We start from the raw sequence: 16,146 nt of genomic DNA on the forward strand, positions 1-16,146 counted from the left end.
GGGTAGTTTTCTTCAGACTGAAATGTTTTGAAAGGGATATAAGGTAAATTTTTGATAGATCAATTAGTTTGAATGTGTTGTTAGTCCAAATATATCATTAAATCACACAGTTCCTGTGCAGGAAGGCATATTTAAAATCTATTCAATCGAAATAAAGATTTTAAAGAGTTGGCATGATCCAATAGAATTGCCCACTCCCCTACTTCCTGCAAGTGTTTTAACAACAACAAATGTAAATGATGAGTTAACAGTTTACTTATGATGAAAACAATGTACAGGTAATGAACTCTTAATGTTGACTTACAAACAGAATCAAATTCTTTTCTCCTTACAATTTTATCTGTCCATGCTTCTAATTGTCGATAATTTGTGTTCTCTAATGTCAAAAACAAGATAATGATATCGTCACCAACAATTAAATTTACATCATTTAAATTTCTGTATAAATATTATAATGAAAATATTTTAATTGTAGGTCATGTATCGAGGTGTAGAACTAAATTTGGCATAGGCTTTAATAACTTTGTTAACAGCTTCCAGGAAATCTTTTTCAGTGGCCATTTTTCGTCTGGCTCTAATAGCAAACATACCAGCTTCTGTACAAACACTTCTGATCTCGGCTCCTGAAAAAAAAAATAAATCAAGCAATTAATAAATCAACAAACTATGTACATCGTATTGATAAAACCATGGACCGTGTATATACACTTTTATTTTTCTAATTCAAACTGGCATGAGTTTTTTTTAATGAACACCGGACATGTTTTTGGTACTATCTGAACTATCTGTCCTGCATCACTGACGAGATAGATTTTCTATTAAACTGAAATGGATAATCGAGACTATGTTTTTTTATTGTACGGAATGATGATCAAGGCCAGGTCGAAAACTCAATCACTAAAATTTCTGTTCAGAGTGGATCAATTTGGCTGAAATTTTCAGCAAATTCCCTTTACATTATCTAGTTTTTATTAAAATGTTTGACTATTATAGTGAGAAGTGTCAGCTCTTTAACTAATCTCCCATAATGTATCTTTAATAATCATAAAAGAGAATCATAGATCTGTGGCTATCTAATAATAGTCTATATTATAATTATATGTATTAAAATTCCTAGCAATTAAAATATTTACATTAAGGGTGGGATTGTATTTATTGATATCAAGGTCAAGTATATTAATGTTATATACGTTGAATTATACAAAGAGCAACTATTGAAAGGTTTATAAAATTCTAAATAGAACTAGAACTGCGAGGTAGTAATGACGGGTTTCACCGGTGCCCCCTTACCCTTGAACATATTTCACTTCCGGTACTGATGAAACCATTAAACAGGTTTCCATATAAGCATTGCACACATCAAATAAGATGTACACAGAATCAACCAAATCCAGCAATATCAATTCATTGTATACATTTGTTACATGTAAGTGATACTGACAAAATTACATTACTTCCGTTGATAAAGAAAATGTTAAATTAGTTTACTGAAATCAGAAATGGCATAAGGCATCGCATGGAGAAAATTTTATGTAAATCGAACAATAATTGCCACTTTTATAGACCAACAACCTTGAAAAGGGACTTGTAGAAAATCGTCTATTTCTCTGCAACCGTACAAGTTAGAAACCATTTTTTGGTATCTGTATGATCGTATGGGTTCAATCTATTTGTTGATTGGAATCAAATATCATAATTTTAAAAACATTACAAATTAGACTCATTTGAATAAAATATCTGTTTTGAAGGCTAAAATACAGTTTTTGCCACAATGACGTTATTTCCGGTAACAGTAAAAGTGTTAAATTACTTGTATGAAATCGTAAAAGGCATTAGGTATCACACGGTGAAAATTTTATGAAAATCGAATAATAATTGACACTTTTATGGACCAAAAACCTTGAAAAGTTACCTGTTGAAAATCGTCTATTTCTCCGCAACTGAACGAGTTAGAAACCATTTGGTGATACCTATATGATCGTTCTATTGGTTGATTGGGACCAAATATCAAAATTTTAAACAAATAACAAATACGACTCATTTGAATAAAATACTGGTTTTGAAGGCTATAAATAAAATTTTTGCCCAAATTACGTCATTTCCGGTGACATTGGAAATGTTAAATTGGTTTGACCTTGTTAAAATTGACATTACGCATCAAATGGTGTCACTTTTATGAAAATCGAATAATAATTGACTCTTTTACAGGCAAACTAGCGTAAAGGGTGACTCATGCAAAATTGCCCATTTCTCGGCAACTGCTCATATTACAAACTAATTTTCACATACATTCTCTTCGTATGGATTATTGCTACTAGTTTATGAAAGTTTCGAAAAAATATATTAAAATATGAAAAGCCTGAATGGGTTTTCAATAGCTCATTTTTTCACCTTTTTTCACCTTTAAATCGAAATGATCTGAAAACGAAATAAAAATTAAAAAAACTGAGCGCGATGATTTTTGCGCCTTAACAGGGCACACCCTTTCAGTCATACCAGATTTGAAAAAAATAATATTTGCTTTCAAAAAGTGGTACAGAACTGTCAAATTTGCAGTTTTTGCTAAATTTACGTCACTTCTGTTATTGAAAGGAAAATGTACTGGTACCAAAAAAAATGACATTTTGGACCACGGAGCATATGAACTTTGTTTTATTCAAATCGAACAATAAATAATTAATCCAGGACTGAAAAACTGAATTAGCCAATGGGGGCCAAGGAAAAATACGGTGGCAAAAAATGATGCCATTTTTGGTCAAATCAGATGACTCTTTAACCCTAAGTAAAATACCACATAAAAATATTCATTAATAAAAAAGTTTTTTGTAAAAATTTAAATTTTCAAAATTTGGCGCCTATAATCTCCTAAGATTCGTCGAAAATAAAAAATCCAAAGAACCTTAGCTATGTGCCTTGTCTCTGGCTATGTCAAAATGTATCAAATATTACAATCCGACAATTATTGATAACATTACGGCAAAATATCGAAAAACGACAACTTCGGTGATTTCGGACATTTCGCATTGTCGCAGAACGTTGGAAATAGCTTTAAAATTTAAGTCAAACCCACTTTCCCAGTAAAACCGAAGACATCAAATAATAATCCGAACAAAAACAATAGTGTGAAACCCTAATTAGGGATGTCTATTAAATGACAAGGTTACTTCCTTGTATGGCTATTCTATATATGTATATAATTTCTTATTGTACATGAATATTAAATGTAAGTGGTTTCCTGACAAACAGTCTTATTACATATTATGTATACTACTAGTGTAATAATATCATAGACTGTAGATCCTGTTTGCTTATTACAAGGGCAAATAGAGAAAAATTAAACTGAATGTGTTAAATTGGTTTCTTCTTTGATTGGCATTTAGTAATTGAACATATTAACACAAGGTACAATTTTATGGATACACAGTTACTGAGTTTAATACTAAGCAAAGTTTCGAGAAGGATACTCTCGTCTTTATCAAGCAAATGGTTCAAATATGTGAACAGTAGAGGGGGGAAATCCTATTATTTACGAAGATCAATGTATTAACACTATTAATAGGAAACCAATTAAACCTCAGCCTTAGACAAACAATATATTTACGTTATCCCTTGCATCAGCGATCACTCTTTATTATTATTACAACATATTTATAGTGCGCCCTTTCATATAACATGTTCAGGGGCACTTTACGAAGTCAGTTAAAAGCCTGATTAAATAAATGTGTTTTAAGTTGTTTTTTAAAAGAATATAGAGATGTACAACATCTTAAACTAAATGGTACATTATTCCATAAAACAGGTGCTTGATAACTAAAAGAGCGCTGATCATAAGAGACTAGTTGAACAGTTTTGGGCTTTAAACGTAGTTTATCTGATGTATGTAATGTTCGGCTAGGTGTATAAAGTTCTAAAAGATCTGAGAGGAGAGAGAGAGAAATAGGGTTTAATGTCCACTCGACACAAACTAGGTCATTTCGGGACTAACATATGGTTTAATTTTATTTCAATAATTCGCTTTAGCAGTGGGAGGAAACTGGAGGACCCGGAGAAAACCCACGAGGTTGGACAGGCGACCCTAATCCTTGTCACATACAACCAGGAATTCGAAACCACGCCAGTCGACTCAATGACAGATTTTATGAAACAGCGCGCGCACGCTAACCATTCAGCCATCCAACCCCCCAGATCTGAGAGGTAAACAGGAGCTAAATTATTTAAACATTTAAAAGTAAGTAATAACATCTTAAAATCAAATCGATATTTAACAGGTAACCAGTGTAAATTATATAAAACAGGAATTAAGTGGTCACATTTCTTCGTTAAAGTAACAAGTCAAGCTGCAGTATTATGTACTTTTTGTAATTTATCTATAAGCTTTAAAGGTTAACCAACTAAAAGTGAATTAATTTAGATTTAGAAGTGACCAGAGAATTAACAAGTGACTCACTCATATCCCTGCCCCCACACAGTGGCGGATTAAGCTCCACCAAGGCCTGAGGCGGCAGTTGCTGGAGGGCCTATTTAGTTTTTAAATAGGGCCTATTTAAAATGGCGTGGGCCTGATTAATTTCGGGTCAGGGCCTATGTTGATTTCCGTTGGGCCTAAACCCCACCCCCTAACATTCATTGTCTATGCGTTTTTAATCGTATCAGACAAGTCTAAAAAAATTTTTTTTACAAAATCTTTGGGCCTGAGGCTGCAGCCTCACTGATAATCCGCTACTGCCCTCACCCACCACATTCTCTTGACATTATTGTTTATCTATATAGCTGAGGTTTAATTGGTTTCCTATTAATAGTATTAATACATTGGTCTTCATAAATAATAGGATTTCCCCCCTTTTATTGCCTGTAAGAGTTTCTGCTGTGTTGGTTTAGTTGTGGTTAAGTTTTAATTGTATTTGATTCTTATTTAAGTTGCATATTCTGTGTATATTTGTCTAAATTCTGTATCATTTGCTTGATAAAGACGAGAGTATCCTCGTCAAAATGTCGCTTAGTATTAAACACAGTAATTGTGTATCCATAAAATTGTACCGTGTGTTAATTTGGTTTGTTAGATACAAATCTTTCTACAAGTAAAATTCTACATCTGTAATCAAAATTGCGAGGCACATTCACTTTAGTAATCCTCACTGATCAGTAAAACCATAAATTTGACAGACAAACATACGGCCAACAGCAGCTTTATGAATTAGATCAGGAAAGTGTACAATGACTTGGGGAAAGCTCAATTGTCAGCCTGGAACATCCTGAATGGACAGAATTGCAATCGAGTAACGTGGAATTCAGTGATGTCACTCTTGAGGTGGTGTGAATAGAATCGTGACATAATTAAAAACAAAGAATATATTTCAGCAGTCATGGTTAACTGTGAATTTTTTATGTAGCCGACACTTGCGCTGTAGCCTGAAATCCGAGTTTTCACTTGATTGTCACTATTTTTGGAATTGAGAGAATTCAATCCTGGAGTATCCCCTAGATGACACGGTCAATAAATTTGCCTAATAATAGTGCACTACTCTTTTGTGTAGAGCTTTCATAAGGTTTTGGCGACAGTGGCAATAATATATGGTAAAATCGATGCATAACTGTGAATTTTGATAGGGTTCCTCCTTATGACTAAAAGAACAAGCACAACAAATTCTGGAAGTCAACATTGATGTTGTGATCTTACCGGAAAAAGATGGGCTTTTGATATCCAATATTTAAGACAAAATAAACATTTTACCATTGGTACACGAATCGTGTACCATAATGTGCTTCAGCCCCAGTTGTATCAAGAGACTCAAGGGACGAGGCTAGACACATTGCACCAAATCAAACAGCGTATGTAGACTGGAATAACCAGATGCTAGAAATTTGAACTCGCTTGAGACTGCTGGCTTATTTCGCCGAACATAACTGATTTGAAATTGGAGTAAAAACGGAAACCATTGAATGTAAATCAGTTTATATTCATTCATATTACAGTATTATATGCGTTGCGACCCACTTTTGTAAATTTCTAGGTCCCAAATGTTAGCGATTTAGCTCCTTTAATGTTATTAAGTATTGGAAAAGTGGTTAACCCAGATGTTGAAAAAGCTTTAAAAAAAAGGGCTTCTGCAATATCAATTGTCATATGTATATTGTATGTACCGGTACTTATGTAAAAAAAATACTGAAAAAATCTAATAGATATTTGTTCTTTATTTTGGAAGAGAAAATATATGGCTAATAATTTAAATTAAAAAATTGGCGAAAAAAAATGAAACCCAGAGTGAGCACTGGTTCAGACGGTGGGGATAAATTACATCTACATTAAGTGGGCATATAAAAAATCCAAAATTATTTTCGAGGAGTCTGCTTGTATTGTACTTTGAATATGTGCTATGTGAAAATAATTAAATATAGGCATGTAAAAAAAATATGAAGATCATCAATTATCAATATATTATTATCCAAGATGAATTGGAGAAAAATATCTCAAATTTATCAACCATATGACTGGGACTAAACTACATTTTATTTTTCCTCATATTAAAGCGACATTAGGTAAGATAAGAGCTGTTAGTTCTCACTATAATAGTTACAAAAATAGATAATGAAAAGAGAATATACTGAAAATTTCAGCCAAATTACTTCACTCTGAGCCTAGATATTAGCGATAAAATTATTATAGGCTAGCCTTGATCACCATTACTACCATTGTTACGCTAATAAACATAGTCTTGATTATCCACTTTTATGGTAAATGCATCTACCAGAAAATGTATTTGAATCCACTAAATATTGCAGGCATCGATGGCATCCAGAGTAGATTATGGTCTTGGTAAGTTAACTAATGTCTAACTAATCATTTAGATAATATTTAAGTTGAGGCCTTAAGTTGAAAGACGTACAATCGGCAGATTTAACTCTAGGATAATGCCTGTTTAACTTTAATTTTGATCTATAAATTAAAACAGTGAATTACCTGTACTATTAGGACATAATCTGGCCATCAGTTCATAACGAATATCTTTTTCTACACTCATAGATCGAGCATGGATCTTGAAGATGTGAGATCTTCCCTGAAGACAAAGACCATATTCATATAATCACTAAAGAAAAATAATAAATGATTTCAACAACATGTTATCTTTATTTTAAAGTAGCTAAGTCTCTAACTCAATATCATCCAAAATCTTCAACATTGAAAACACGATTTATTTCTCAAATTAAATCAACATTCATGTTGTGATCTTAACGGAAAAAGATGGGCTTTTGATATCCAATATTTAAGACAAAATAAATATTTTACCATAGGTACACGAATCGTGTACCCTAATGCGCTTCAGCCCCAGTTGTATCGAGAGACTCGAGGGACGAGGCTAGACACATTGCACCAAATCAAACGGCGTATGTAGACAGGAATAACCAGACGCTAGAAATTTGCACTCGCTTGAGACTGCTGGCTTATTTAACTGATTTGAAATTGGAGTAAAAACGGAAACCATTGAATGTAAATCAGTTTATATACATTCATACTACAGTATAATATGCGTTGCAATCCACTTTTGTCAAGTTCTAGGTCCCAAATGTTAGCGATTTAGCTCCTTTAAATATCAAATTTTATATTAATTAATAATTTTTGTTGTAATAATAATCATCTCAAAACCTTTATCACAGTAAATAGACACACATATTTTAAAACAAATTGGACTTATCTCCCTTTGAGCACATTTTGATAAGCTAGAAAGAGAAATGGGGTTTAACGTCCACTCGACACAAAATAGGTCTCTTCGGGAATAACACATGGTTCAATTTTATTTTAATCATTCGCTTGCCCGTAGGGGTCTTTAGCAGTGGGAGGAAACCGGTGGACCTGGAGAAAACCCAAGTGGTTGGACAGGCGACCCTACTCCTTGTCACGTACAACCAGGAAATCGAAACCCCGCCAATTGACTCAATGACAGACCGTATGATACAGCATGTGCGTGTTAACCATTTGGCCAACCTACCCCGCCATTTTGATAGGCACAAATTTTGAATTATGAAACATTATGGTTAAAACACTCAGTAAATGAATAATACCTCTTTATGATTATGGCTACATCTATGACAAATGGGAGAGAATTGTTTGTAGGACCTAAAATGCACTGATAATTTGTACATTTGTATACATCTACAACTCATTCAGTACGACATTCAGATATTTTGAACATATTACTAACCTCTAAATCTGGTAAACCAAATTCTATTTTTCTATCGAGACGACCAGGTCTCATAAGTGCTGGATCTAGAGTATCTGGTCTGTTTGTTGCCATGAGTACCTTGATATTACCACGGGGATCAAAACCATCTAATTGATTAATAAGTTCTAACATGGTTCTCTGTACCTCATTGTCACCACCGGCTCCATCATCAAACCTCGCACCTACAATAACACATTAGAGAACAGGATGAAGAATTTGTTATAGAAGTAACAACCAGCGGCTGCCAGGCAGGATACGCCCACATTTTCGAGAGATGGATAGAAAACAAGCTAAAACGAAAGTGATTTTTCCTACAATCAAGGGCCATAATTCAGGAAATTACAATTCGATATGCGCAAATATCAAAAGGAACCAAGATCTTTCAGTTATAAACTTACATTTCAAGTTTCAACAAAATCGGATAAAAATTGTGACCTCTATAGGGTCCAAAACCTTGATATACCATATTTTTACGCAATTTGAGAACGAACGGCGGCCATTTTGTCTGTCAGTTTTGGGCCGATTTTCACGAAATTCGAACTCAACCGTCCTTAGGGTTTAACGGTGATATAATAATACGTTTTTTTAAATCGGATAAAAATTATGACCTCTATGGGGTCCACAAGCCAAAAAACGCGTTTTTACGTACAATCAGGGGCCATAATTCAGGAAGTTACGGTCCGATATGCGCAAATATCGAAAGGAACCAAGATCTTTGGGTTATAAACTTACATTTCAAGTTTCAACAAAATCGGATAAAAATTGTGACCTCTACAGTGTTCACAAGCCAAAAACGTGCTTTTTCGTACAATCAGGGGCCATAATCCATGAAGTTACACTCCGATAGATGCCAATATCGAAAGGAACCAAGATCTTAGGGTGATAAACCTATATTTCAAGTTTCATTGAAATCGGATAAAAATTGTGACCTGTAGACTGTTCACAAACAATTGTGGACGGACGGACGGACAGGGGCGACGACAATATACGTCCACATGAAAATGTGGGCGTATAAAAATGATTGCTATTTGGTCCAGATAAAAAGGGACCTAACTGCAATAAACATTTCTAGTTGAAATTTGAACAATTGTCATGTACGCAACCATAATAAATGTTACTGATAAATGGCACTGGACAATTGGAAACTATTATTAATAAATGCCAGTGGACAAACGGAAACTAACTATCCGGAAATTTTAAAAAGCTTCCGTGGATGCGAACTAGTAATCGGAAAGAAATAAATAAAATTATATACGATGGGGATGGGAGATAGAAGCAGTAGTATTCACATTAGAACTAAAAAACCTATGTTCCTGGTTGTAGCCCATTTACAGGGTCAAGAATTCTTTCCTACTTGTAACTGAACTTTAGCTTATTTAGCTTATTATAGTAACAGAGGCAATCTTTTGTCACGGTAAAATAGAATTAATAAATATGTCAACTAATTCAAAACAGATTCCTGTCAACAGATTATGAAATAAATTTAGAACCTTAAATTGTGATGTTTGTAAAAAGTCATAAACAAAATTATTTCCATCTCTACCATTGCTACTTTTGGTAAATTTAAGTTTGCAAGAGTTAAGTTCGTACTTACCGCCAATAGCATCAATTTCATCAAAAAATATGATACAGGCTTTCTTGGCTCTTGCCATTTCAAACAATTCTCTGACCATTCTAGCACCCTGTAACACACCAAGTATAAACGAGTGTTGAATTATATTTGAATCAATAAAGTTCTTGCCTGGTATAGTGTTTCCTCTTTATACACTTGTTTTATTCATTATTATTGTCATGTCTAAAACATGGATTCTACTTATTGCTTAATCCAAAGGGTGCCATGAGAATAGCGTTAGTTCATGAAACAGGAGGGCCCTGATTACAATTCCTGTGTTAGTCCCAAGTTTTGCAGATTTCCTGGCCTGGTTTCAACTTTTTAGTGGATAGAGGGCCTGGCAATGAAAAATCATCTTGTTATTTGAATGGAATGTTAACCAGCCTAACACACTGCTTCAATAGCCTGGCTGGTGCAGAAAAGTAAATATTAAACCCAATTCATTTCAGATTAATTTAATTTGTTTACCTGCTACTGAATAAATTGAATTGTGGATAATTCATATTGTGATCACTTAATAATAAAGCATAGAAATAACCAATAGATACAAATTAACGGATCCAGTAAGATTCCTGGAGATCTAAAAGATTTCTTTAACTAGATTACTATGAGATTACTAGATTGTATTTTTAGCAGTGGGGGTCAAACTGGGTCATATATATATTTACCTCTCCCACATATTTCTGTACTAATTCTGATCCTATAACACGAATAAAACAGGCATCTGTTCTATTAGCTACAGCTCTAGCACATAATGTCTTTCCTGTACCAGGGGGTCCAAATAATAAAACACCTTTAGGTGGTTCAATACCTAAATTCACAAACTTCTCCGGCTGAAATACATACATAAAATCATTAACGGGATATATTACTGAGGAAATTTATTTATTATGGGTTTATTTATTATAATGTTTTCTTCTTAATCTGTTTACAACTATAAATTACTGTGCAAAGAGTTTAATTAAAAATAAAAATCGTGCATCAAAATAAATAAGTATGATAATCTAAACAGGCACTGTAGATAATAATCTTACATGTAATAAAGGTACTTCTACAACTTCTCGTAATTTATCTATCTGTTCTTTACAACCACCAACATCACTGTATGTTACATCCGGTTTTTCTTCTACCTTTATACAATAAAATACATATTTAACTGTTAGAAGGATTAATCAAACTAAAACCCTGATATTCATAAGTGTTACAGGGGAGCCAAGGTGGCTCAGAGAGAGAGAGAGAGAAATGGGGTTTAACGTCCACTCAACACAAACTAGGTCATTTCTGGACTAACATATGGTTTAATTTTATTTACATAATTCGCTTGCGTGAGGGGTCTTTAGCAGTGGGAGGAAACCGGAGGACCCGGAGAAAACCCACGAGGTTGGACAGGCGATCCTACTCCTTGCCACGTACAACCGGGGATTCGAAACCACGCCAGTCGACTCAATGACAGACTTTATGATACAGCGCGCGCACGCTAACCATCCAACCCCCCAAGATGGCTCAGTGAGTAAGATGCTGGATTGTTGACCTGGAGGTCGCGGGTTTCCCGTTGTCAGTGGTGCAGGACGGAGGGCTTGTCAAGGATAGCCGTTTATTTGATTGGATGGGGAGGTGGGGGGGGGGGAAACTTGAGGGAAAATCAGGCTGTAAAAGTCCTGTGGAACTATCTTGGCCAACAAACCCAAGATCTCTTGATTAGTGAGGCAGCCAGTTGATCCAAACTACTGTAGATAATTTAAAGGAGCAGTTCCAGATTTCACAAATTATCCTTGATAAATGTCTGTTTACGTATTCAAAGCAAACACCAAAATGTGAAGAAATATCCAATTTACCTTGTAGGCCTATGAGGTATAATTACAACAATCACATAGGACTATAACTATGGTCATCCAGAGACTTATTTATACTGATTAAAATTCCTTCAACCTCACATGGCTATATAAAGTTAGTATATCTTTGAAAAATTATCACAATATTCCACAAAATATCTTTCTATTTCACAAAGAATCAACCAGTTTTATTGACTAAAATATATGTTAAATTATTTGATTACCTGCATCATAGTAACAGATGGATCTATTTTAGGTGGTAATGGTATATGAATCTGGTATTTATTTCTATCAACTCTATTAAAATAAAATAAATATCTTAATATATATACATTTCTACCAGTTTTATAGACTGGTATTTCTGAAATCCTAACTAACCAGGTTATTCTTAATATGAAATAACAAAATATATATATTTAATTAAAGGGGAAACAGGCCAAAATAAATGGAGAACAGAGTTTAAAAACATGCACCTTCTACACAGTGAAAATATCTTGAACCCACCAAAATATCGTAATGTAAATTTTACAATAGTTTCTACTAATTCCACACTACCATCTGACCTTGAGAATTTCAAATATATTTGATTTATAACCACATCAACATATTATCTAACCTACATTTCTGCTTTTTTCATTTAATTCTACAATTAAACGTTTTATTGTCATATTGTAGCTTATATATGGCCTACATATATTTTCTTGGAACAAAATGGTAATGCCTTTTCTTAATGATTACAGGGAACTTAGCAGATAGAGCCACAACTGTATCCTAGATATCCTACTTACCCAACTCTCATGCCTTCTTCTATATCAGTAGGAGCTACCTGATCACCCAAATCTACCACAAACTTAGCAAACTGTTTTACATTTATAATATATTTAGGATCATCTGTATCAGCATTGATTATCTTTGTACATCTTGCTACTTGTAATGGCTGTTCATCTAAAATATAAATACATGAATAAAGCAAGTGTTAACAATCATTAAATAAAATGTATGTACAACTATTACGTAATATCAATTGATTTAAAAAAAAATAATTCCAACAAGACTCAGTCAATTGTGATGCCATGGATGGAAAAACAAAAATGATTTAATCTGAGAAATTTATAATTAACAAACAGATTGATGTGTGCACAGAGTTCAATAAATATATTAGAAGTGATCCGGGAAAAAAAACACTGAAGGGCAGATAGAGATCATTTCAATACCCCTCCCTTAATTTCATTTGGGGTAGTGTGATTAAAAAGAAGATTCTTAATCTTAGCAGAACTATACTAAAAACTGAAACTTCAGTTTTATGGAATAACAACTGACAAAAAGTGTAAACTTATCAATCAGTATATAACTTATATGAGTTTGTTAAGTCTCAGGTGTAGCTTTCTAACCAGAATACAATATTCTCCATTACAACTAGTCAAATAATATTTATAAAATACATTGTATGCTATCTTGTCACCATTTGGCTACAATTTAAATGTTCAATCACTTTCCACTATAAAATATTCTGAAGGCTTGCTCTTGAACTTACTTTGTAAAGTTTGTTTATCAGCAGCTAAATCCCATAATGCTGGTGGTGCTAATCCTGTATCCGATTCTTTAATACCTGTTATATATAAATACTAACATTTTTAGTCCAATATATCTATTAAATTACCTTCCCTCTTTTACTCCAAGAAACAGGACCTAACTTCAAATAAAATGTATTTTATTTACTTTTAGTTTTGATTTTAATTTCTGACCAAACTGAAACTCAAAATGTAGAAGTTGTACCACTAGAGAACCACACTCTATTAAAAATTTAACTTACTACAGCAAATGTTCACGCTCAAATAAAGAAGAGTTCCCAAGTGATAAAATGGCAGGCACACAGCACATGCATACATGTATGTAAGTCAGAGTAGTTTCTTTTAACCTATACATAGCCTTGATATAGCCAGGATCTAGTCGTTCAGATGGGATGAAAAACTGATATCCTGTGTAAGCATACAGACTGGTTGGTATGCACTTAAAAGAACCCTTGACAGTTGGAATTCGAAATAAGATTAAGAGTAGGTCCTAGCTGTACAGGAAAAAATCTACCTCATTATATACACTAACTAGGAGATTTCATTTCAGATGTACTACTAGGTAATCTAATCTATGAAATGAATTCTAATTTCAGGTTTTTGCTTCATCAAATATGAAATCCTACCATACCTGATAATTCATTAACCCTTTTAAGAATGCTCTGTATATCTTCTTCACATGATTTGATAGATTTTGTGTACTGTCCCAAACCCTGCAATATAAGATACCGATACATGACATAATAATACTTTAAAAATTATACATAAAATTGAGAGTGTGATTTTTCGACACCGTATTCTGTTGTACAGTAAGCACTTCATGCTGTATTGATAGAATACTGTGGCATGGAAAATGTACATATATCCAAATCAATCAACATATTCATTTTGTCGTAACTTCAGGTTCACGTTCTCTACATTGTATAGGATCTAAATGTATGTATTCAGAGCACCTGCTGACATCAGATATATTATATATGTCACTTCAGTCGGTTTGAATGCGTGAAAGAGAGAGAAATGGGGTTTAACGTCCCCTCGACACAAACTAGGTCATTTCGGGACTAACATATAGTTTAATTTTATTTCAATAATTCGCTTGCGCGCAGGGGTCTTTAGCAGTGGGAGGAAACCGGAGGACCCAGAGAAAACGCACAAGGTTGGACATGCGAACCTACTCCTTGTCACGTACAACCGGGGATTCGAAACCACGCCAGTTGACTCAATGACAGGCCTTATGATACAGCACGCACGTGCTAACCATGCGACCATCCAAGCCCCTGGTTTAAATGCGAAGATCATATATTGATATGATTGGAACAGTAGCATTTTATTCTGTTTGCAGCACACAACACAATCATAAAACTTGTCAGATGTCAAATGTTAAGAAAATTGAGTTCTGTTCAATTAGCCTATAAAATATGGAGTATAAAGAACAGCCTTTGTACACAAAGTAAATTCAGAACAGCCTTTTTTACACACGCTCAAAGACCTTTGCAGGAACATAAATGCTAGATTGCCACCTTAAAACTCTGGTAACCTACCTTCAGTAAAATTGTTAAGCATACATGTAGTGGCTACTGTACACAAACTGTCATGCATGAACAATTGCTATTTTATTTAGGCCAGTTCAAGCTCAAAATAGACCAATTGATTACAAAACTACTATAATTCCAATCCAACTTACATAAGTTTTTAACAGTGCTATATCTCCTTCATCAAGAGCTGAAAATATAATTTAACAATAATCAAGGGTACTTATTGTACAATATTGATATTGTAGTTTTACAAATTTATTTTTATTGATTTATTTTTATATTTAGTTTTTCGGCCTATTCAAACTGATATTTTGTAAGCTTATTCAATGCGGAGATAATTAAAACTGACATATTAATTATAAATTAAATATCAGTTTTATCGATTTCATAAATAAATACAGTAACTAATATTAATAGTAGTAGCGATACATATACTGTTATTCATCTGGTAGATTGTCTAAGGTAAGTCATACTACCAATAATTGTACACGTATCTTATACCCTGGTGTTGAGTACTTTGCGTCTTCGGCGCCCCCAACGCTCGACTTTGCCTCCCGTTCCCCCTACCCACCCCGGCCACCACATCCAAAATCTCTGTATACAATCTTGCATTAATTATAGAGTCAATGTGGGGCTAATTAGACTATCTGCCCTGGTGTGGCGTGGTCACGTCGTTCACGGTGGCACGCTTTTTGAGACGAGTAGTAGTAATAGTGGCTTTCAAGTAAATTCTGGTGAATAATGATAACCAGACCTTATTGTGTGTGGCCATGTATTTCATGTAATCTGTGGAAAGATCTAAATACTTATTCATTAGACAATGTAACATACGTTATCATATATTTGAAATGAATTCCGGTAGTCTTTCAAATAAATACACCTGTGACCTCCTACGACATCTTCATGCCAATCATGGTCTGTGCAGAAATCGAAATAGTTCTTCATTATATTAATATGTATCATTTATTCGTTGGGATATTTAGTTGTGCAATGGATTTTATTGAACGGGAGTTGATTTCAAACACACAGGTAAGTTTATAATAACCAAAGTTAAGTGGCTTGTTCATAATCGAAGAAATCCGTTTAAAATTTACGATATGGTAGGCCTAATGGTTCAGACACTAGACAGTTGTCTACTGTCACTCAAGATTTCCTAAATTCTAAAATACCTTGTATTGGTTTATCTTCTGTCTTCTCATCTTTGACCTTTCTTTGGTCTGCTCCTAAATGGTCAGGCATCTTAAATAAATACTTCGCTAATCCTCACTAAACTTAGTAAGAGAAAATCATAAAGTACCAAATTTCTATTTGCAAGTCATCTACCGGAAGTGTCTTGTTTTGCATAGGAAGTAGACTTTATCAAATTTATAACCATAA

At 33.8% G+C, this 16,146-nt stretch overlaps 1 protein-coding gene across 1 annotated transcript; it reads right to left on the reverse strand.

Annotated features, from left to right (window-relative positions):
- Nucleotides 1–237: 237 nt before the first annotated feature.
- On the reverse strand, nucleotides 238–16,105 carry LOC126827078 (26S proteasome regulatory subunit 7). Its single transcript, XM_050556267.1, has 12 exons — nucleotides 15,939–16,105; nucleotides 14,919–14,956; nucleotides 13,866–13,947; nucleotides 13,198–13,272; nucleotides 12,452–12,608; nucleotides 11,888–11,960; nucleotides 10,866–10,961; nucleotides 10,500–10,664; nucleotides 9,814–9,901; nucleotides 8,199–8,401; nucleotides 6,959–7,055; nucleotides 238–623 (listed from the first exon to the last, which is right to left on the reverse strand). The coding sequence occupies exons 1-12, from the start codon at nucleotides 16,006–16,008 to the stop codon at nucleotides 466–468; spliced, it is 1,302 nt and encodes a 433-aa protein (XP_050412224.1). The 5' UTR covers nucleotides 16,009–16,105; the 3' UTR covers nucleotides 238–465.
- Between the last annotated feature and the right edge of the window lie 41 nt (nucleotides 16,106–16,146).

Source organism: Patella vulgata, chromosome 7, assembly GCF_932274485.2.
Source record: "Patella vulgata chromosome 7, xgPatVulg1.2, whole genome shotgun sequence".
NCBI lineage: Eukaryota > Metazoa > Mollusca > Gastropoda > Patellidae > Patella > Patella vulgata.

What these genes read in the sequence shown, in the direction of transcription:
- LOC126827078 (XM_050556267.1), bottom strand. Translation starts at nt 16,008, where the DNA reads ATGCCTGACCATTTAGGAGCAGACCAAAGAAAGGTCAAAGATGAGAAG. An exon ending in TGATAAACAAACTTTACAAA is followed by an intron (nt 12,609 to 13,197) that starts GTAAGTTCAAGA and finishes TTTATATTTTAG; the next exon opens with ATGAACAGCCATTACAAGTA. An exon ending in CATCTGTTACTATGATGCAG is followed by an intron (nt 10,962 to 11,887) that starts GTAATCAAATAA and finishes TATTGTATAAAG; the next exon opens with GTAGAAGAAAAACCGGATGT.